Below are 17,757 nucleotides of genomic sequence, written 5' to 3'. Positions count from 1 at the left end.
CCAAAACAAAAAAGGGTCCTGCTGGCAGTATAAAAATTTTGTAGATTTATTTCTTATAAACTAATATTTGTTTTAAAAGAAAACGAAGATAATCTGAAGGTACTAATGCACCGCTATACAGGGATATACACCAATGGTCTGAAGACCTTCAAACCACGGAGGGTCCTGCTGGAAATTAATTCAAGTTTTTTGTTTAACTGTAAAGGTACTATTATTTTTCTTACACTACTCGGAAGGTACTAAATATTACGAAAGTGAAACTCTGGTTGTCGATCGAATCAGACGAAGGGTCCTGTTGTGTATACGGACATATTGAGTGTGATTGAAATAATACTTAATAGGTAAGCGCTCTTTAAGTTATCTTAGTTTAAAACTAAAACTAAGTTGGTATACTCGTAATATTTTTTTTCATGAACTATGTCAACTGAATGAAATGTGTAGGTACTTACCAACCTATTGGGATAATCTACTGTTGCCATTATTAAATACCTAACCAATAATTCAAAAGTCGCGTGATAAAGCTTCTGCGTGAACGCTTTTAAACATGGCCGTATGTTTGAATTCACCGCGTGACGCGCCGCTCAACGCGTTCTTTTGTATAAACGAGGCTTAAGTCGTATCTTTAATATTAGTTTTGTACAAGATTGTAAAAGTTTTACCTACTTACAGTGAGGTAATGTGTCTTTCTAGTTTTAAGTCGTGAGAGCGAATGCATGACTGATTATTTTTAAGAATTTCGGCTTTTGATCTATCTGTCCTATTGACCGGTTTAAAGGGAAAGAAAAATATCTTGTGTATTGGAGACCAGTATACAAGATCGTTGGCCTTTGGCGGCTCAATAATAACCCTGACACCAGGGTTGCTGAGGTTGGTAATCCACCTCACAACCCATACGATAAAAGAAGTTGGCCGATTGCTTTGGATTAGCGCCTCTGGACACAGTAACTATGTAGAAAGATCCATTACTTACTATAGTTACCTATATATTCGCCGATATTAGGACAGATGAAAAAAAAACCTATTTCCTATTTAGATAATAAAAAATCATATTTTAGATTATGTAATCGTAGTGTAAATGAAGAGCATTTTAGTTTTTATAATCTATATAACGATTTATGATACTACGCTATCTAACGAGTAAATTGCATAAATGGGGTTAATGGTGGCTATTACCCTAAAATGGGGTAAATACCACATTCACAGATGTATTGCCAAATTATAGCTGGAAACTCACGACTGATTCCTGTGATATTAGATATTATGCATGAAATATAATGTTTGAAAATGATTGTAAGATGTGTTTCAATTCAAACCATATTTCCATTCGGCTAATTTATTGATAGGTAGTAGCGACTCGACCCGGCTTCACCAGGGAGCAAATTTTACCCTTATGAGAAATAAACTTATGCCTATTTCCCACCGGGGTACGAAGAGATTATGGAATTTCATTTGCTTCGATCCTGACCCACTTCTCTTGCTTAATCTACATTCATCAATCGTTTCATACACGCATTTCCGACCAAATAGTTAATGCCCACTGCGGTAAATCTACAATAAATCACGTCAATAAAATCATACATGCACGGTGGTAGAGAAGATCGTACTGAACCTTACCACAACCTTACTACTTTTAACAAAATAATAAAATATGCTTATACACATTATTTGCTTCTCGACATTAACCCACACATTAAGAGAATATTTGGTTGAATATTATTATCACAGCTAAGTAGGTCTGTAAAAAAGGAAACAATATAGGCACTTTAGATTACTTATTTATTTCATTAATTAATAGTTCAGTACACTTAGAATGTATTTATAAGTACTTGAAGGGTATAAAGGCACACTCTCAAATTGCAAAAAAGATATAATTCTTATCTTAGGCTAACCTATATGGCTTATTTACCTCTAGGGGTAAGTATACCACTAATTGGGGACCACTTTATTTACTTTTAGGGGTAAGTATATCACTAATTGGGGCCCATTTATTTACCTCTAGGGGTAAGTATACCACTAATTGAGGAGAAGACCACTTTTTTACCTCTAGGGGTAAGTATACCACTAATTGAGGAGAACTTATTTACCTCTAGGGGTATGTATACCACTAATTGGGGACCACTTTATTTACTTTTAGGGGTAAGTATATCACTAATTGGGGCACATTTATTTACCTCTAGGGGTAAGTATACCACTAATTGGGGACCACGTATATACCTCCAGGGGTAAATGTATCACCGATTGGGGACCACTCCTCTAAGCACATCTAAAAGTGTCGATTGGTCCTCCTCCTTTTGTTGAGGTACTTCCAATGGTCTTCGTCGTCGTCATTCAAGGTCTTCTCGATCCAAGGCATGAATGCCTCCACCTGTAATTGGTAGGTATTTATAAAGGATATTATAATGAATAATACATAATGGAAAGGCGTACATAAAATAATTGCTGCTTGATATTTGGATCAGATACGAATACAATTATGATGCTTCATCACTTTATTTTGATCAGAATAATAATGGGTGGAAGATGTACTGTGCCTAGGTGTAATAACAAGGGTCATCATTTCTACCCAAAAATAAAGACAAAAGTTGCATTATGTCTGTTATCCATGAAATTAGATGGTTAAACGAAGGGAAATCTGTACAGCGCCATTTATATTTTTTTTGGGGAATGTCAGCTGGAAAGTCCCTTATTGGTATTTTGTTAACTCGAGTGTGACAGCTTGTGCCGTCCACGGCGGGTGAGTGTTGTTTGAAAATGAATAAAGTAATTCTCACCTTCTTCCTTCCTTTTACTTTCATACCATCACTTTGCAAAGCTTCGCAGTTATCTCTCACAAAAAGTGATAACGCGACAATCAACAAACTTCGCACGCACACACACACACACACACAGACACTACGCACAGGCACTATGCTTACGGTTAAAATGAGACTCCAATCACCTTTATTACTGTAAATAATGATGCTAATTCCTGTAAATACCATCTAATTTTATTTTAAGTTATATCTGTCGTTTTCTTATCCGCCGAAAAGGAAAGGGACGGGTAATCGACAAGCATAAAATTTATGGAACACACGTCAATTTTAAGTACAAATCTAAAACAACCGTTTACATTGGCCAATAACCCGATATAATTAAGTTATCAGCACACGTCAAACAGTTTGCATACCAGCGAGATACCTATTTGATTCGCCCGGGTTATTCATTCAATTACTCATTCTTCCTAAAATTAAGAGCTGTTAATCATCCGTCCCTTTCCTTTTCGGCGGATAAGAAAATGACAGGTATAACTTAAAGTAAAATTAGGAGGTGTCTGCAAAAATCGGGGCCAGTTTCTAACTAATAAAAAAATTAGAATTTTGAATTGGAATCAAAATGAGTTGCGAGTTCGAGTTGGAATTTCACAAAATAGCACCGCAGCGCAGCTAGGTATGCTAGGGTAATGTGACATGAGCAATATAATGTACCCACTTTAGGACTCTGTCGCACTAACATAATTGACATTTAGTGAGACTTACAGTTCAATTTGTCAAAAAGTTAATGTGATATGGTACCAAAGTGTATACATATTAATGCACGTGACCGTAAAAACGTATGGACTTAAAAGGGACTCTTACCTTAGTATAAACATCAGGCTTGCCCCGAGCACAGGGGATGCCCCATGATACGATACCCACTTGGCGAAGCTCTCTTACTAACGGGCCGCCTGAGTCGCCCTGTAACAAAAAAAATTATCATAACTATATAACTCATAACTATATATTAAAAACATAAGAAAATGAAATAGTGAGAATCTCGTTAGGGCGTCGTCTGAGAAGATTATACATAACATAAACATAATCAGCTTATATAAGTACGTCCCACTGCTGGGCACAGGCCTCCCCTCAATCAACCGGAGGGGGTATGGGGCATACTCCACCACGCTGCTCCAATGCGGGTTGGTAGAGGTGTTTACGGCTAATAGCCGAGACCAACGGCTTAACGTGCCCTCCGAAGCACGGAATCATCTTACTTTTTCGGACAATCAGGTGATTCAAGTCTGAAAAGTCTTTACCAAACAAAGGACAGTCTCACAAAGTGATTTCGACAATGTCCCCATCGGGAATCGAACCCGGACCTCCGGATCGTTAGCCTAAGGCTCTAACCACTAGACCACGGAGGCTGTATTATGTATTGTGTGTATGTTTTGAGAAGATTATATTTGAAAGAATTAATTGACCGTAGTGGCATAGAATAAGGAATAATACTACGTATAGAACGTCAACTCTCAGCTCCCCACCAGCGTCTGATCTAGGTTTACCTCACCCCCCCTCGAACATAGTTTAGACTTGAATCGTATGGCGTCAGACGTCACGCACACAGATGCGCGTGTACGATAACGTCAATGTGTGGTGTCTGTGTAAAACGAGGTATGTATGAAGTGTCTGGGGTGTGCTAGTGGGTCGATAGCGATAAGTGTTGAATGAGGAAAATCGTCGACCACGCCGGCATTCTTCTATTTACCCACCAAACAAAAAACTTTGCACTTACATGACAAGCCCCTTCTCCTGCTTTAGTTAGAGCACATATTTGCGACTCAAAAACAGGGTTAATGTTCTTATGAGCCTCCTTGCACTCTTCATAAGTGATGGCCTTCAATTCCAACTGCATCAGGTCGTTTGGTAGACGACCAGGGTACTAAAAATGAAATATAGTATTAGAAGAGAGATTACAAAGAGAAAACACGTGTATTTGGTAACATTCTTATAAATAATATGTCGTAGCAGTGAGGTCGGGTGTCGTAACATCATCATCAGAATGGAGGGTGGGCGTTAGAAGACAATAATGGCCGTCATCAGTATCACAATCATTTTATTTACTTCCACATAGTTTTTTGTATCACGATTAAATAAAGTCACAGCATAAGGTACACACTCACGGCAACGTCACGGTATTCGTAACGGTTACACAGTCTCTCCTAATCTAGCGCGCTTAAGGACGTTAGCGTGAAGGGGCCCTCCACCACCCATGGTTCCAACATTCGGACCGAATCATCGGGACATGTGAACGTACTTGCTAGGTGCTCTTTTCCGATCACACTTTCTTGACGTCCCTACAAGTTATAGGTGAGCGACTATAGCACTCCTCGTAATTATTCGACACGTCCGCTCATGACGATGGTTCGCGGTAGACTGCCCGACTAGAACGGCAGTACACGTCCGCTCGACACGACGACTCTGTAGTGACTCCCTCGACTTCACGCAGCTCTGGCCGTACGCCACCTTTCGTCGGAGCGTTGCAACTTCATAACGGAAGTGATGTAACTTCATTTTATTTTCCGATTTGATCAATTTCTCTTCTTAATTCATAACTAACGCCGACACGGCCATCCTGCGTGACACACGTCCTCGTGTGTTAATCTGAAACAATATACCACAGCACAGTATCCAAGTTCGCTCGGTCATTCCTGACCTGACATGAGACTCTATAAAGGACTCGTCCGAGCTCTATTTGTGACTCTACATGAGCTCTACTTGTGACTCTACATGAGCTCTACTTGTGACTCTACATGAGCTCTACTTGTGACTCTACATGAGCTCTACTTGTGACTCTACATGAGCTCTACTTGTGACTCTACATGAGCTCTACTTATGACTCTACATGAGCTCTACTTGTGACTCTACATGAGCTCTACTTGTGACTCTACATGAGCTCTACTTGTGACTCTACATGAGCTCTACTTGTGACTCTACATGAGCTCTACTTGTGACTCTACATGAGCTCTACATGAGACTTCAGTACACATATCCATCAAGTGGATTTCCCGTGTGCATCACCACACAGAGTAAACAATTTGAAAGAATGCCTCAATCAACATCAACAACAACAATGATCAAAAAAACAAAAAATATCTTAGACTGTTCATTCTACACACACATACAAGGGCACATAAATACTCGGTTATAAGTCAACATTGGCAACCATTTGCCACTTTCATAACAGACCATCATTGGTCAACTCAACAAGGTAATCATATACCACTAAAACCAGGTCCCCATGGACCTAAACAATCACCACACCTCCAGTCGCACACCGCGCCCTGATCAGCCTCTAACGGGACTGCAGTTACGACTACGCTGGAGCCACAGTGCACCTTAATACTCGGTGATAACATTGGCAACCATTTGCCACTTTCATAACAGACCATCATTGGTCATTTCCACAAGGTAATCATATACCACTAAAACCAGGTCCCCATGGACCTACACACTCACCACACCTCCAGTCGCACACCGCGCCCTGAACAGCCTCTAACGGGACTGCAGTTACGACTACGCTGGAAATGCAGCACAACAACAAAAGAGAAAATAACAATACCAAAGTATGTGTGCCGTGTAACATCTTATTCACTCTCTAAATCAGTAAGATTTAACTCAGAAGGCAATTCGCTTCGAGGCATTTTTTTCAAGTCTATTTCACTTAATCATAATCCAAATCATTTTACTTCGCAATGTTTACTTCACTTCATTACGATTTCTAATTTAACTAAAGTTAACTAAAGAGAACTTTATGCACTATATTCATTTGTATCTTATTAAAACTTCCCATCTCTCAAATCAGGTAAAACAGATACGACTCACCATGACTTATAAGAATTTCCAATAAAAGATCAACCACTGGTCTTGTGACATGGTTTAGGTCTTCAACAGCGCAGCAAGTCCGGCTGGTATACAACGTGCTGCCATGATGACGTCACTTTGCACGGCTACAGCTCAGGCCGCACCACTTACATCGCCGCTAGCAATCCACCAGTTGCCGAACCACGTGGCAAGTTATGACATGAAACAAAAGAATTCACTGTATTATCGTATTCACATGACTTTCTTTCAATCAGTTTAAAAAGATTTCAATAAAGAATGTTGAATTTTGAATCATTTGATGAACGACGGTAGATTACAAAATACGTTATTTAACGAGACTTAATTATCATGTCATGATTAATTTATTTTTGCTTGGAGTGAGAAAATACAACTTTAACCACGCAGGTTAAGCGTGTCTAAACTGATTCGAAATATTTTTATTAGACCAAAATACAAAGATTTGACGATGATGAAAACAGATTGGAAAACGCGGTATGATTGACACGGATTGACACAATATGTCTCGGCAATTTGGTTTTAAAAAAAGCAATTTTCTCATTATTTGAAACGGAAATTCACCCAGCAATAAAGTCAATAACAATAAGGTTCCAGTATGAAAACGACTCACCGTAATAACAGTTTCCAAGTTGAGGTACCATAATTTCCAAACACGACTGCACACAGTATGGAAATATTGTGCTGTTCACGCCATTATATCTCACGGCATGTAGTGATGCCGGTCATTAACAAGGTCGAGGTCACTTCAAAGTCAGGTCCATCTCCAAATTCAGGCATGACACTACATCTTCATCACGTGGTTGGTGTGATAATCATCATAATCTTCTTCTGATTGTGATAATCGAAACTTGCATTGTCTTGCTGTGAACGTCGCATCACGTTGTCTTCATCCAAGTCCACTAATCCCACTTCTGATGTCGTAGCAGTGAGGTCGGGTGTCGTAACATCATCATCAGAATGGAGGGTGGGCGTTAGAAGACAATAATGGCCGTCATCAGTATCACAATCATTTTATTTACTTCCACATAGTTTTTTGTATCACGATTAAATAAAGTCACAGCATAAGGTACACACTCACGGCAACGTCACGGTATTCGTAACGGTTACACAGTCTCTCCTAATCTAGCGCGCTTAAGGACGTTAGCGTGAAGGGGCCCTCCACCACCCATGGTTCCAACATTCGGACCGAATCATCGGGACATGTGAACGTACTTGCTAGGTGCTCTTTTCCGATCACACTTTCTTGACGTCCCTACAAGTTATAGGTGAGCGACTATAGCACTCCTCGTAATTATTCGACACGTCCGCTCATGACGATGGTTCGCGGTAGACTGCCCGACTAGAACGGCAGTACACGTCCGCTCGACACGACGACTCTGTAGTGACTCCCTCGACTTCACGCAGCTCTGGCCGTACGCCACCTTTCGTCGGAGCGTTGCAACTTCATAACGGAAGTGATGTAACTTCATTTTATTTTCCGATTTGATCAATTTCTCTTCTTAATTCATAACTAACGCCGACAAATATATACGTGATATATACATACATAAAATCACGCCCATTTCCCGTTGGGGTAGGCAGGGACCACAGAATTCTCGTTACTACTTACACCCGTATTATAATTCTTATAAATGATATGCAAATGAAAGCTTTATTTTCTAATAAATTTGAATCTTTAAAAGTGTATTCGTCTGCTCTTTGTGTTAACTTATTTCACGGCTTTTATATCACTAAAGTTAGTCTAGTGATGTGATCATATTACTAGATTTAGTCTAGTGAAATAGCTATTATATAGACTATACTTACAGAAGTGGTGCCCCATCCGGTCAGAATTAAATCCTCTCCCTTCTCAACTGGTTCGTCATTCAACTCTATAGCATCCACCGTGTCTCCAAACTCAATCTCCTCTTTAGTGAACACTATGGCTATGTCGTTCTTGATGACGTCATCATCATACTCCTCATGGCGAACTACCTTGCGAATGGGATATGCTTTACCTCCAGACCTTAGTTGGTTTGTGCCTACTACGGCTTGGAAGTATTCTGGTTTTAATCTGAAAAATATAAAGGATTTTTAGGACGGACGAGTGTAAGGTCATTTACTTTTTTTTTTTATAGTTTTTAGGTAAAGGTCTGAACTTATTCTGCCTTCCTCTTCTGACCTCGTGGATTTTTCAATATATTTCTATTATTACTGAATTAAAAAATCTGAAAAAATGTGTTTTGTGTAAATCATAGAAATATCTCGAAATGGTTTTCGATTTATGGCATCTTAGTAAAAATGAAATGTTGTCAATTCTAATCGAGTAAAATCTCAGAGTAAAATGTTTACGAGACATTGCAACACTGACCGGAATTAAAAATACCAAAAAAAAAGAAAAATGTTTGGAGGCTCGAGATTGTTTTTTTTTTTTGAGAGGCTGGGAGTTTGCTTGGAGTTTAGAGGGACGTGGATGCAATTTGGTTGATATACAATTTTTGGAATGAAAAGGTGTACAAAATAATCCCTCGAGGTAAAACAGGTAAAAATTACTCCTTACAGTTTTCGATAAACTACTAGTACCATCTAGTTGATTTTTTCGTTGACGTCTTCAGTGCAGTTTTCACTAACACAGTTGACTCGACTATATATTATAGTCGGCGATACGGCTCACCACCTGTCAAGTTGGTCTAACAGAAAGCTCGGTGAGGTATGGGTAGTTCGCCTCGCAACGGATGTACCTCTGACTACCCCAATTGGGATATAGTCGTGAACTTATGTTATATTATAATTTTTATTAATTTTTTAAGTCTTAGTCTAGCGTGTGTTCACTTGCATTTGCGTGAATTTTAATACTTATTGGCTCTATTTGTGCTTCGGAAAGCATGTATAAGATAGTTTATATTCATTCAGGAAGATTAATTACAAAAGTCGATAGTATTTTGCCACATTTTCATGCTTTTAATGGTTGGACATAAATGTTATTCTAAACGCCTGGAATAAAATGTTGAGCAATACTTTAGTTCTGTATATTTGCGTTATTAACTTTTAATTTAATTTTAGGAAACATTTTTGTTTATTAACGGTAACAGTTTAGTATTTATTATAAAGTTTTTTTTTTATAATATTAACACCGCTTAACTAATATAAGTAATAAATAAATAAATGTTTATAATAGAAACCAAAGAAATCATTGTTCAATAGAGGTAATTATGATCTTTTTTTTTATTTTGTTCTTGATAATGAAAATGAAAATTTAGCTTGAAAATAATTTATAATAATATTAGGTACCTGTCAACACAATGGGCAGCCGTAAGAATCACTCTAGGAGTAACTAAAGACGCTCCACAAAAGTGCCAAACACCCCAAATCCTCAACGAAACTTGGTACGGGATAGAACCATTTTTCGCTTTTGTACCGCCAACAATTCTTTCCCATTCATCTCTCCCAGCTTCCGAGGAGTAAAATTCTGATAATACTGAAAAAAAAAATAGAAAATAAAAAGTCAAAAAGTACTTGTCAGAAGTGGGATTCGAACCCACGCCCACAGAAGTGGACTGCGACCTGAACGCAGCGCCTTAGACCGCTCGGCCATCCTGACTTATTCAACACGAGCGAAATTATTACACTGTATCGCTTTGCACCATATGTTTGACAAAAATAGATTATTATGAGGGTAATTCTTAAATAGTTTTCAGAGAACCCAAAAAAAAATTAATGTATGTTTTTATGATGCAAATCAAAAGTTTATGTCAAAAGCATATTTTGGATGCATATGGACAAGCTTAATACCCTCAGGAATATTAAAAAACAAGGGTAGAAAAACACGGTTGTGACATTTGTGCCTCGGTCGTGACATCACTAAACATGGCTGTGACACAATATGACATGGATGTGACTGTTTTGCATTTTTCATTGTAACTGTTGCTGTTATTTTTTTTGTCATCTTAGTTTTTTATCTCAATTGATTGGAGCAATTAGCAGTAAGCAAACACTGAATTGGTTTAATCAAAAGTATTTATTTGGTAATCTTCTTTCTGATTATGTGATACTTAACTAAATCACAATAATTGAGATCGCATCATAAAAAAGTTAGGATTTGGAAACAAAAACCTTTATACTTATTGAACATTTGCCGCAGATGGCATTATCTACTTGGCCGGACAAATTGGGGAGCGCTGAAGGCTCTCACCCGGTACAACGTTTAAGGCAACAGGCCTGAGGGTGCCCAGATGGGCGGGGTCAGTATCGGGGATGCCCACCTCGGCTCAGAGCGTCGTGTGAGAAGAAAAATATTTGAAAGAGCTAGAGGGTCGATAGCGATAAGCGCTGATTGAGGGAAGGCGTCGACCACGCCGGTGGGGTCAGTATCGGGGTCCTGAAGTGTTTGGTGTCGCGAGCTGATTGGCTGCCTCTATGGCTAGAGTAATCGGGTCGTCGGGATCGTATATTACGTCCTTCGGACGCCGATACTTTTCATGAGGTCATGATCGGATGGATGCAAGTCGTGTAGATTTTCACCTTATTCCTAAGGGACAATTTACTACGCTTGTTAAGGAGACAATGAAGACTGCCCATTACAAACGCGGCGCGATCGCGCACACGTTTGATATGGGCCTTAAAAGTAAGACGTCTATTTAAGACTACGCCGAGATATTTGACTTACTTCTCCCAAGGGACAGGCTTGCCAAACATCTTGATGACTTTACGTTGACGGCGTGACCGTGGCGTGTTTTAATAGCTTTTTGAAAAGTACACCACTGCACTTTTCTCCGGGTTTACCTCGATTCTCCATTTGCGAAACCACTTGCCCAAGGCATTGGCCGCGCGTTGGAGAATTCCGGTCATCATAACTTGATCACGGCACGAAGAATATGGCTATATCATCCGCAAATAAAGCTAGTTAGGTGTTAGGGGATTTGGGAATGTCACTAGTATACAATGAAAATAGTAAAGGGGAGATGACGGAGCCTTGTGGGACTCCGCCATGTATCGGGTGCGGTGACGAGAGCGTCCCTTCCACACGGTAGCGAAAGGTTCGATTTGAGAGGAAGTCTCGTATGATGTGCACGAGACGGTCTGGCACTTCCAGTGAATAAAGCTTGTAGATCAAGCCGTTGTGCCAGACTTTGTCATACGCTTTCGCCACATCGAAGAAGAGCGCTCCCGTAGCGACAGGTTTTTTAAGTTTAACCTACTAGAGATATGTTCAATAATACGGTGCACTTGTTGAACGCAGGAGTGTTTGGTTCTAAAACCAAACTGCTCTAGTGGAATAAGACTATTGGATTCGGCGTAGTCCCGTAATCTAGCAAATATGAGCCGCTCATAAATCTTCCCCATGGTATTGAGGAGACTTATGGGGCGGTAACTCGAAGGTTCGTTTTTAGGTTTCCCAGGCTTTGGTATACCAATTACAATTGCTTCTTTCCACTGCTGTGGAAAGTTGCTGCTCTGGATGTTGCTGTGGAAAGACGCAGTTGCTCAAGGCGACGTTGAATATTGCCGTTAGTAAACAAATGAGGGGAGCACCGAAGTTTTTAAGGACACGATTCGTGATACCGTCTGAGCCAGAGGCTTTTCGGGTATGAAGATTTTTAATGATATTTAGTACCTCTTCCTCAGTGACCTGTGGAAGAGAAGGATCGGTGGGAGGTACAGAAGCCCTACGCTGAACTTCAGAGTTCACCGTCGAGCGGTGCCTACGATCGATAGGGAGACTGTCGGCAAGGCATTCGGCTTTTTTGTCATCGTCAAAAGCGGGTGGTTGGTTAGGCCTATTGAGAGGTAAAACCATATCCTTTTGAAGAGACTTAGACAGCTGCCAGATGGCCTGGTGGTGGAGCTCAATGCCGCTCAAAAGATAATCCCACCGATTCTGTCGCATGTCATTAATACGTTTTCTTACAGTATGCTGCTAGAGACGCAAATGACGGCGACATTCCTCGGTGCAATTGGAATCATATGCGCGGGTGGCTGCGTTTTTCTCCGTTAGCAGATCACGGATGTCGGTAGGCAGTTTTCAGCGATGGTCTTCCATCTCCGGAACCTGGTTTGAAGTTTTGTTCAAAACCGACTTCTCGTGATCCGTGAGGGAATTAATAGCTGTCGAGGCCTCCTCTAAGGAGGTTATTTGTACTGGGAGCTTCAGGGGCAAGATCTGCAGAATCGTTGCTATTCCAGGTAAAGATCGTGTCTCCTGATATCACGCTATGATACTTCTTCTTAGTAAATTTAGCGTTGCAAGGGGTATCAGGGTTGTCGTTATTTATACTAACAATTTGACCAACAAATATTTCTCCTTGAACTCAGTGAGTTTCCTTCCAATCCCGAAATCCACTTCCGTAACAATACCATACAACCGCCTAAAAACCCTTGCCTAGTGTGGCTATGAATAAATTCCTTCCAAATATCTTGGAAGAGGCCCTTCCCAGTACTGGGATCTATATGGACTAGTAAAGTAAGTACTCGTATGTAAGCATATCAAACAATAATATAATTTATAAAAGCAACAAAACCCACTAAATTATTGAAATAAAAAAGAATGTCACGATCATGCATTATATGTCACAACCATGTGTTTAAAATGTCTACGGCTGTGACATTTTTATCATTACATGGTCGTGACAATTTGAAACGTGTTCGTTATAACCCAAAAGCTATCCACGATACTGCAAATCTTAAGTAATTATTTTAAACTACACTGTATGACGTGCATATTATATTTCAAACAATAGTGTAACACTGATACTTAAGTTTAAAACTCTAACACGGCGTTGACGAGTTAAGGTTGTCCTTTTTCTAAAATGTAAAAGCAGATTGATTTTATACTGGTCTCAACGCTCTTAGCCATTTGCAATACTGACAAGATGATATTGTTGCCGTTCTAAAAAAACTTAGAAAGAGTTGCCAATGTCATAGATTTATTTCTACCGAGTATTGCAATTTTAAAGTGTCGCACACGGTCGTGACACAAAAACTGCTCACAAAATGTATGTTGTTCAAAATCATAAATAGTGTGCATTATTTATATATTTTCTTAAACAGTCTTATAGAACAAAGGTTCGTCTTGCATAGTTATTGTTCTGCACATTGACCTAGGTCTGCCAACCATTGCCCAATGGCTCAAATTAGCTTCCAAACGTTTTTTCGATTCTGCTCCGCACCACCCGAATCCCCTGGTAGTTGCGGCTTCCGATTACATCCCGCTTAGGGACGGTACTGAAAAGTATCGGCGTCCGAAGGACGTAATATACGATCCCGACGACCCGATTACCCTAGCCATAGAGGCAGCCAATCAGCTCGCGACACCAAACACTTCAGGACCCCGATACCGACCCCGCCGGCGTGGTCGACGATTTCCCTCATTCAGCGCTTATCGCTATCGACCCACTAGGGTCGATTAATTCTTTCAAATATTTTTCCTCTCAGACGACGCCCTGAGCCGAGGTTCGCGCCCAACTGGGCACCCTCAGGCCTGTTGTCTTAAATGTTGTACCGGGTGAGAGCCTTCAGCGCTCCCCATTTGTCCGGCCAAGTAGTTAATGCCATCTGCGGCAAATCTACAATAAGTCACGCCAAAAAAACAAAAAAAAACAAAAAACATAGTTATTGTAATATTTCGAAAAATAACATGCCACATCAAAATTCAAATTCAAATTCAAAAATATCTTTATTCAGTAGGTAACATAGTTACACTTTGAATCGTCAATTTTACATAACGAACGTCTCATCCGCCTAAAACTACTGCAGCTTCTCACAACCTGTATAGCCGGGGAAAAGAAGCTGCAAGAAAAACCTCGGCACAGGGCCCTAGACGTTCTTTAAAAAAATAAACATAAAACATAAAATATTGGTATACAATTGAGTAATTTAGCTGCCTAATATCAGTTCTCAGACAGTTAATCCCATGCATTCATATCTTCTAAATAATCACTAACTTTATAATAACCTTTTTTGTAAAGTTTTTGTTTAACTACTGTCTTAAAACAGTTGAAAGGCAAATTCTGAATGTCAATGGGAATCTTATTGTAAAAACGTATACATTGCCCCTTAAAAGATTTAGTAATCTTATGTAATCGACTGACTTGTAAAGCAAGTTTATTTTTATTCCTGGTATTAACAATGTGCCGATCGCTATTTTTTGCAAATAATCCTATATGTTTTTTTACATATATTAAGTTTTCAAAGATATATTGTGATGCCAAAGTTAAAATATTAATTTCTTTAAATTTATTTCTAAGTGACATCTTGGGTCCCAATTTGTAAATCGCCCGAATGGCTCGCTTTTGCAGAACAAAAATGCTGTTCATATCTGCAGCATGACCCCACAGCAAGATGCCGTACGACATTAGATGCCGTACGACATTAATCTTCAGAAAAAAACATTTTATCTGCAATTCTGGCAATCTCACACGACACGTTCCGTGACATTTATGACTTCTAATTTTTTAAATATAATATCTAATAATTTTATGGCAAAAATTATATCCGGACACGATACTAGAAGTAATTACCTAAGTAAAATAATTCAGGGGTCACTGATTTTCCTAAAAAACATATACAATTCTTACAACTCACAAAAAAAAACGTAAGAATAAGAATCACCCATGAAGTCATGTGTCGCGTTATCGAGTTGTGAGGTCAGAGATTCGATCGAAAAGCAAATGGAAAGCAAGGGTTTGTAAATATAATAGGTTTGTAAAGATGAATAGTTTATTTTAGTTTAGTTTTTTAACTACATAATAAGCCTTAATTTCTGAAATTTCCAAATCGCGGATGTGTAGGTAAATAAACTTTCTAAATTCATTCTCGCTGTATTGAATAAAAAGCATAGAACGCATTCATCTGCTTATCTGTCCCGAAATGTCGTAAAAACCGACAGATTGATTGTGTACTTTTCTTTCTATAATGATGTACCATTCTAAAATACTTATCTTAGAAATAGAAGCCAGTTTAAGATGATTAAAAATAATATTTTATCTCATTTTTCATTGACTGATTTACGAATTTGAATTAAGAATTACATGACGAAAAGTACGACGTTTGACCACGTTTGTTGATGACGAGTGTATTTCTATGAAAACTCTAAAGAAATGTATTGTTTTGATTTTAAAGGATGTCTTCTTGCCTCAACATAGTACTTACTTATCTAGACAAGCAGTGTTGGTCTAGGGTTTAAAATCAGTGTTGGGCGCGGGTTGACAACCAATGTTTGTCTAGGGTTTAAAATCAGTGTTGGGCGCGGGTTGACAACCAATGTTGGTCTAGGGTTTAAAATCAGTGTTGGGCGAGGGTTGACAACCAATGTTGGTCTAGGGTTTAAAATCAGTGTTGCTCTCTAGGCAAATAATCCCTGTACCCTGGCCTCTGTTTTGTTTCTAGCCTCTTTCTCCTCTATTTTTCCGAGGTTAAGTAGGTAATTAATGATTGTTATTTAATTGTGTAAGTGAATGAATACGTGTGTCGAAGTTTGTTCGAAATAAACGATTACTAATATCTACGGATCATTAAGTATAAATTAAATATCGATCTTAGGACAATCGTATGAAAAAATCAATCTACCGATTCCTTGAAGCTCTGCCTGCCTCATTAAGGATCACAGGCGTGAGTTTAATGGAAGGTGTATGTATCTTACCTAAACAAGGAAACACGACCCCGAACAACAACAAAAACTTCAGAAAACTTGCAATCATTTTCTCTTCGAAAATTTCAGTTTAAACTGAGCAAAACTATGGAAAATTGCTATTTAAATACTAAGGAAAAATATGAGGAATTCATGTAAATTCTATACGGGAATGTGACGGAGGTGTTTGGGCTAAATAGCTATGATGCTGGGCCCCTATACGATTTCATCAGGCAAATGGCATGTTACGTCAAAAGGAGAGTTGCGTCAGGTTTACCGAATACCTGGTTAGATTTGATAATGGCCACTTCTCTCGTGTGGGTTGTGAGGTGGATTACCAACCTCACCAACCCTGGTGTCAGGGTTACTATTGATAATGGCCACGATTCCTGCAGTCACTTCCTAATTGTATTTCGAGTTATACCCGTCATATATTCTTATCCGCCGAAAAGAAAAGGGACGGATGATTAACAATTGTTAATTTTTTTTAATTTTTTTTATGATGTGACTTATTGTTGATTTGCCGCAGATGGCATTAGCGCTAAAGGCTCTCACCCGGTACAACTTTTAAGACAATAGGCCTGAGGGTGCCCAGTTGGGCGCGAACCTCGGCTCAGGACGTCGTCTGAGACGAAAAATATTTGAAAGAATTAAAATGAATGAGTAATCCAGCCGAATTAAGTAGGCTTCTCGCTGATAAGCAATCCGTTTGACATGTGCTGTCTTAATTCAGAGATAGTATTAACAACAAGCACTGTCTTGGACTACATAATTACTTAAGTAAACATTAGCTGGGACCGACTGCTTACGTGCACTCCGAAGCACAGAATCATCTTATTTTTCGGACAATCAGGTGATTTCTACTTGTAAAGTCCAGGGAGGAGAGTTCTAGAGAATACCAGCACTACCCACCCCGATAGAGATAATGTGCGCGATTTAAATAAATCATACATAAACTCACGCCTATTTCCCACCGTAGTAAGCAGAGATTTACTTCTCTTCATCCGTCCACATTCATTAATCGTCTTATACACGCGCGCCGATGCAGAGATCGTACTGAACCTTTTCTAAGGACATCCATCCTTCTAGGTCTTCCTCTGCCAGCCCTACCACCGACCTTGGCCCTTATATATCGCTTTCGTAATCCCATTATTATTTATGATTTAAGTAAAGACATGGCCTAATAGCACAGACTAAAGAAATAGGTACCTACTTAACGCTTCTGTACTGTTAATTAGACTAAAGCCGACCTATCCTAACCATTCGAAAGCAAATTGGTTTCTATTCTACAAAACTAACTAGGTCTCCATTCTTATTCTAAGAACAACATAACACATAACCGACTAGGGCCCTTATTTTTAAATCGTTCGCTATCAAGTCACATTCGAAAATATATACTCATTTTCATAGCGATACAATTTTGCCCAATTAAGATCTCAATTCAAAAACAAAGCGGCAACTATTTCGTGCGGGCAACCGAGTCTCGCCGCTAGATGGTACTTGTCGAGTTTCCGCGTC

At 39.2% G+C, this 17,757-nt stretch overlaps 1 protein-coding gene, 1 long non-coding RNA gene and 1 other non-coding gene across 5 annotated transcripts; all 3 read right to left on the bottom strand.

Moving 5' to 3' along the window:
* Positions 1-1,848: 1,848 nt before the first annotated feature.
* Positions 1,849-16,318, bottom strand: LOC126377590 (chymotrypsin-1-like). Of its 3 annotated transcripts, XR_007567871.1 has the most exons (8): positions 16,252-16,318; positions 9,906-10,092; positions 8,442-8,688; positions 4,528-4,674; positions 3,615-3,713; positions 2,215-2,365; positions 2,042-2,084; positions 1,849-1,993 (listed from the first exon to the last, which is right to left on the bottom strand). XR_007567871.1 is itself a non-coding variant. In XM_050025403.1 (7 exons), the coding sequence occupies exons 1-6, from the start codon at positions 16,307-16,309 to the stop codon at positions 2,264-2,266; spliced, it is 840 nt and encodes a 279-aa protein (XP_049881360.1). In that variant the 5' UTR covers positions 16,310-16,318; the 3' UTR covers positions 1,849-2,084; positions 2,215-2,263. The 3 variants fall into 3 exon arrangements, 2 of the variants coding, with proteins under 2 accessions (XP_049881360.1, XP_049881359.1); XM_050025403.1 differs by having other exon boundaries at positions 1,849-2,084; XM_050025402.1 differs by having other exon boundaries at positions 1,849-2,365.
* LOC126377643 (uncharacterized) lies at positions 4,832-7,033 on the bottom strand. Its single transcript, XR_007567944.1, has 2 exons — positions 6,257-7,033; positions 4,832-6,056 (listed from the first exon to the last, which is right to left on the bottom strand). It is a non-coding gene; the product is annotated as an uncharacterized LOC126377643 (long non-coding RNA).
* Trnal-cag (transfer RNA leucine (anticodon CAG)) lies at positions 10,132-10,215 on the bottom strand. Its single transcript has one exon. It is a non-coding gene; the product is annotated as a tRNA-Leu (tRNA).
* Positions 16,319-17,757: the final 1,439 nt, after the last annotated feature.

The sequence above is a fragment of the Pectinophora gossypiella genome, chromosome 23 (assembly GCF_024362695.1).
Source record: "Pectinophora gossypiella chromosome 23, ilPecGoss1.1, whole genome shotgun sequence".
Lineage (NCBI taxonomy): Eukaryota > Metazoa > Arthropoda > Insecta > Lepidoptera > Gelechiidae > Pectinophora > Pectinophora gossypiella.
This window is presented reverse-complemented; position numbering and strand designations above follow the sequence as displayed.

What these genes read in the sequence shown, in the direction of transcription:
- LOC126377590 (XM_050025402.1), bottom strand. Translation starts at nt 16,309, where the DNA reads ATGATTGCAAGTTTTCTGAAGTTTTTGTTGTTGTTCGGGGTCGTGTTT. An exon ending in GCTGCCCATTGTGTTGACAG is followed by an intron (nt 8,689 to 9,905) that starts GTACCTAATATT and finishes TATATTTTTCAG; the next exon opens with ATTAAAACCAGAATACTTCC. An exon ending in CAGGAGAAGGGGCTTGTCAT is followed by an intron (nt 3,714 to 4,527) that starts GTAAGTGCAAAG and finishes TTTTTGTTACAG; the next exon opens with GGCGACTCAGGCGGCCCGTT.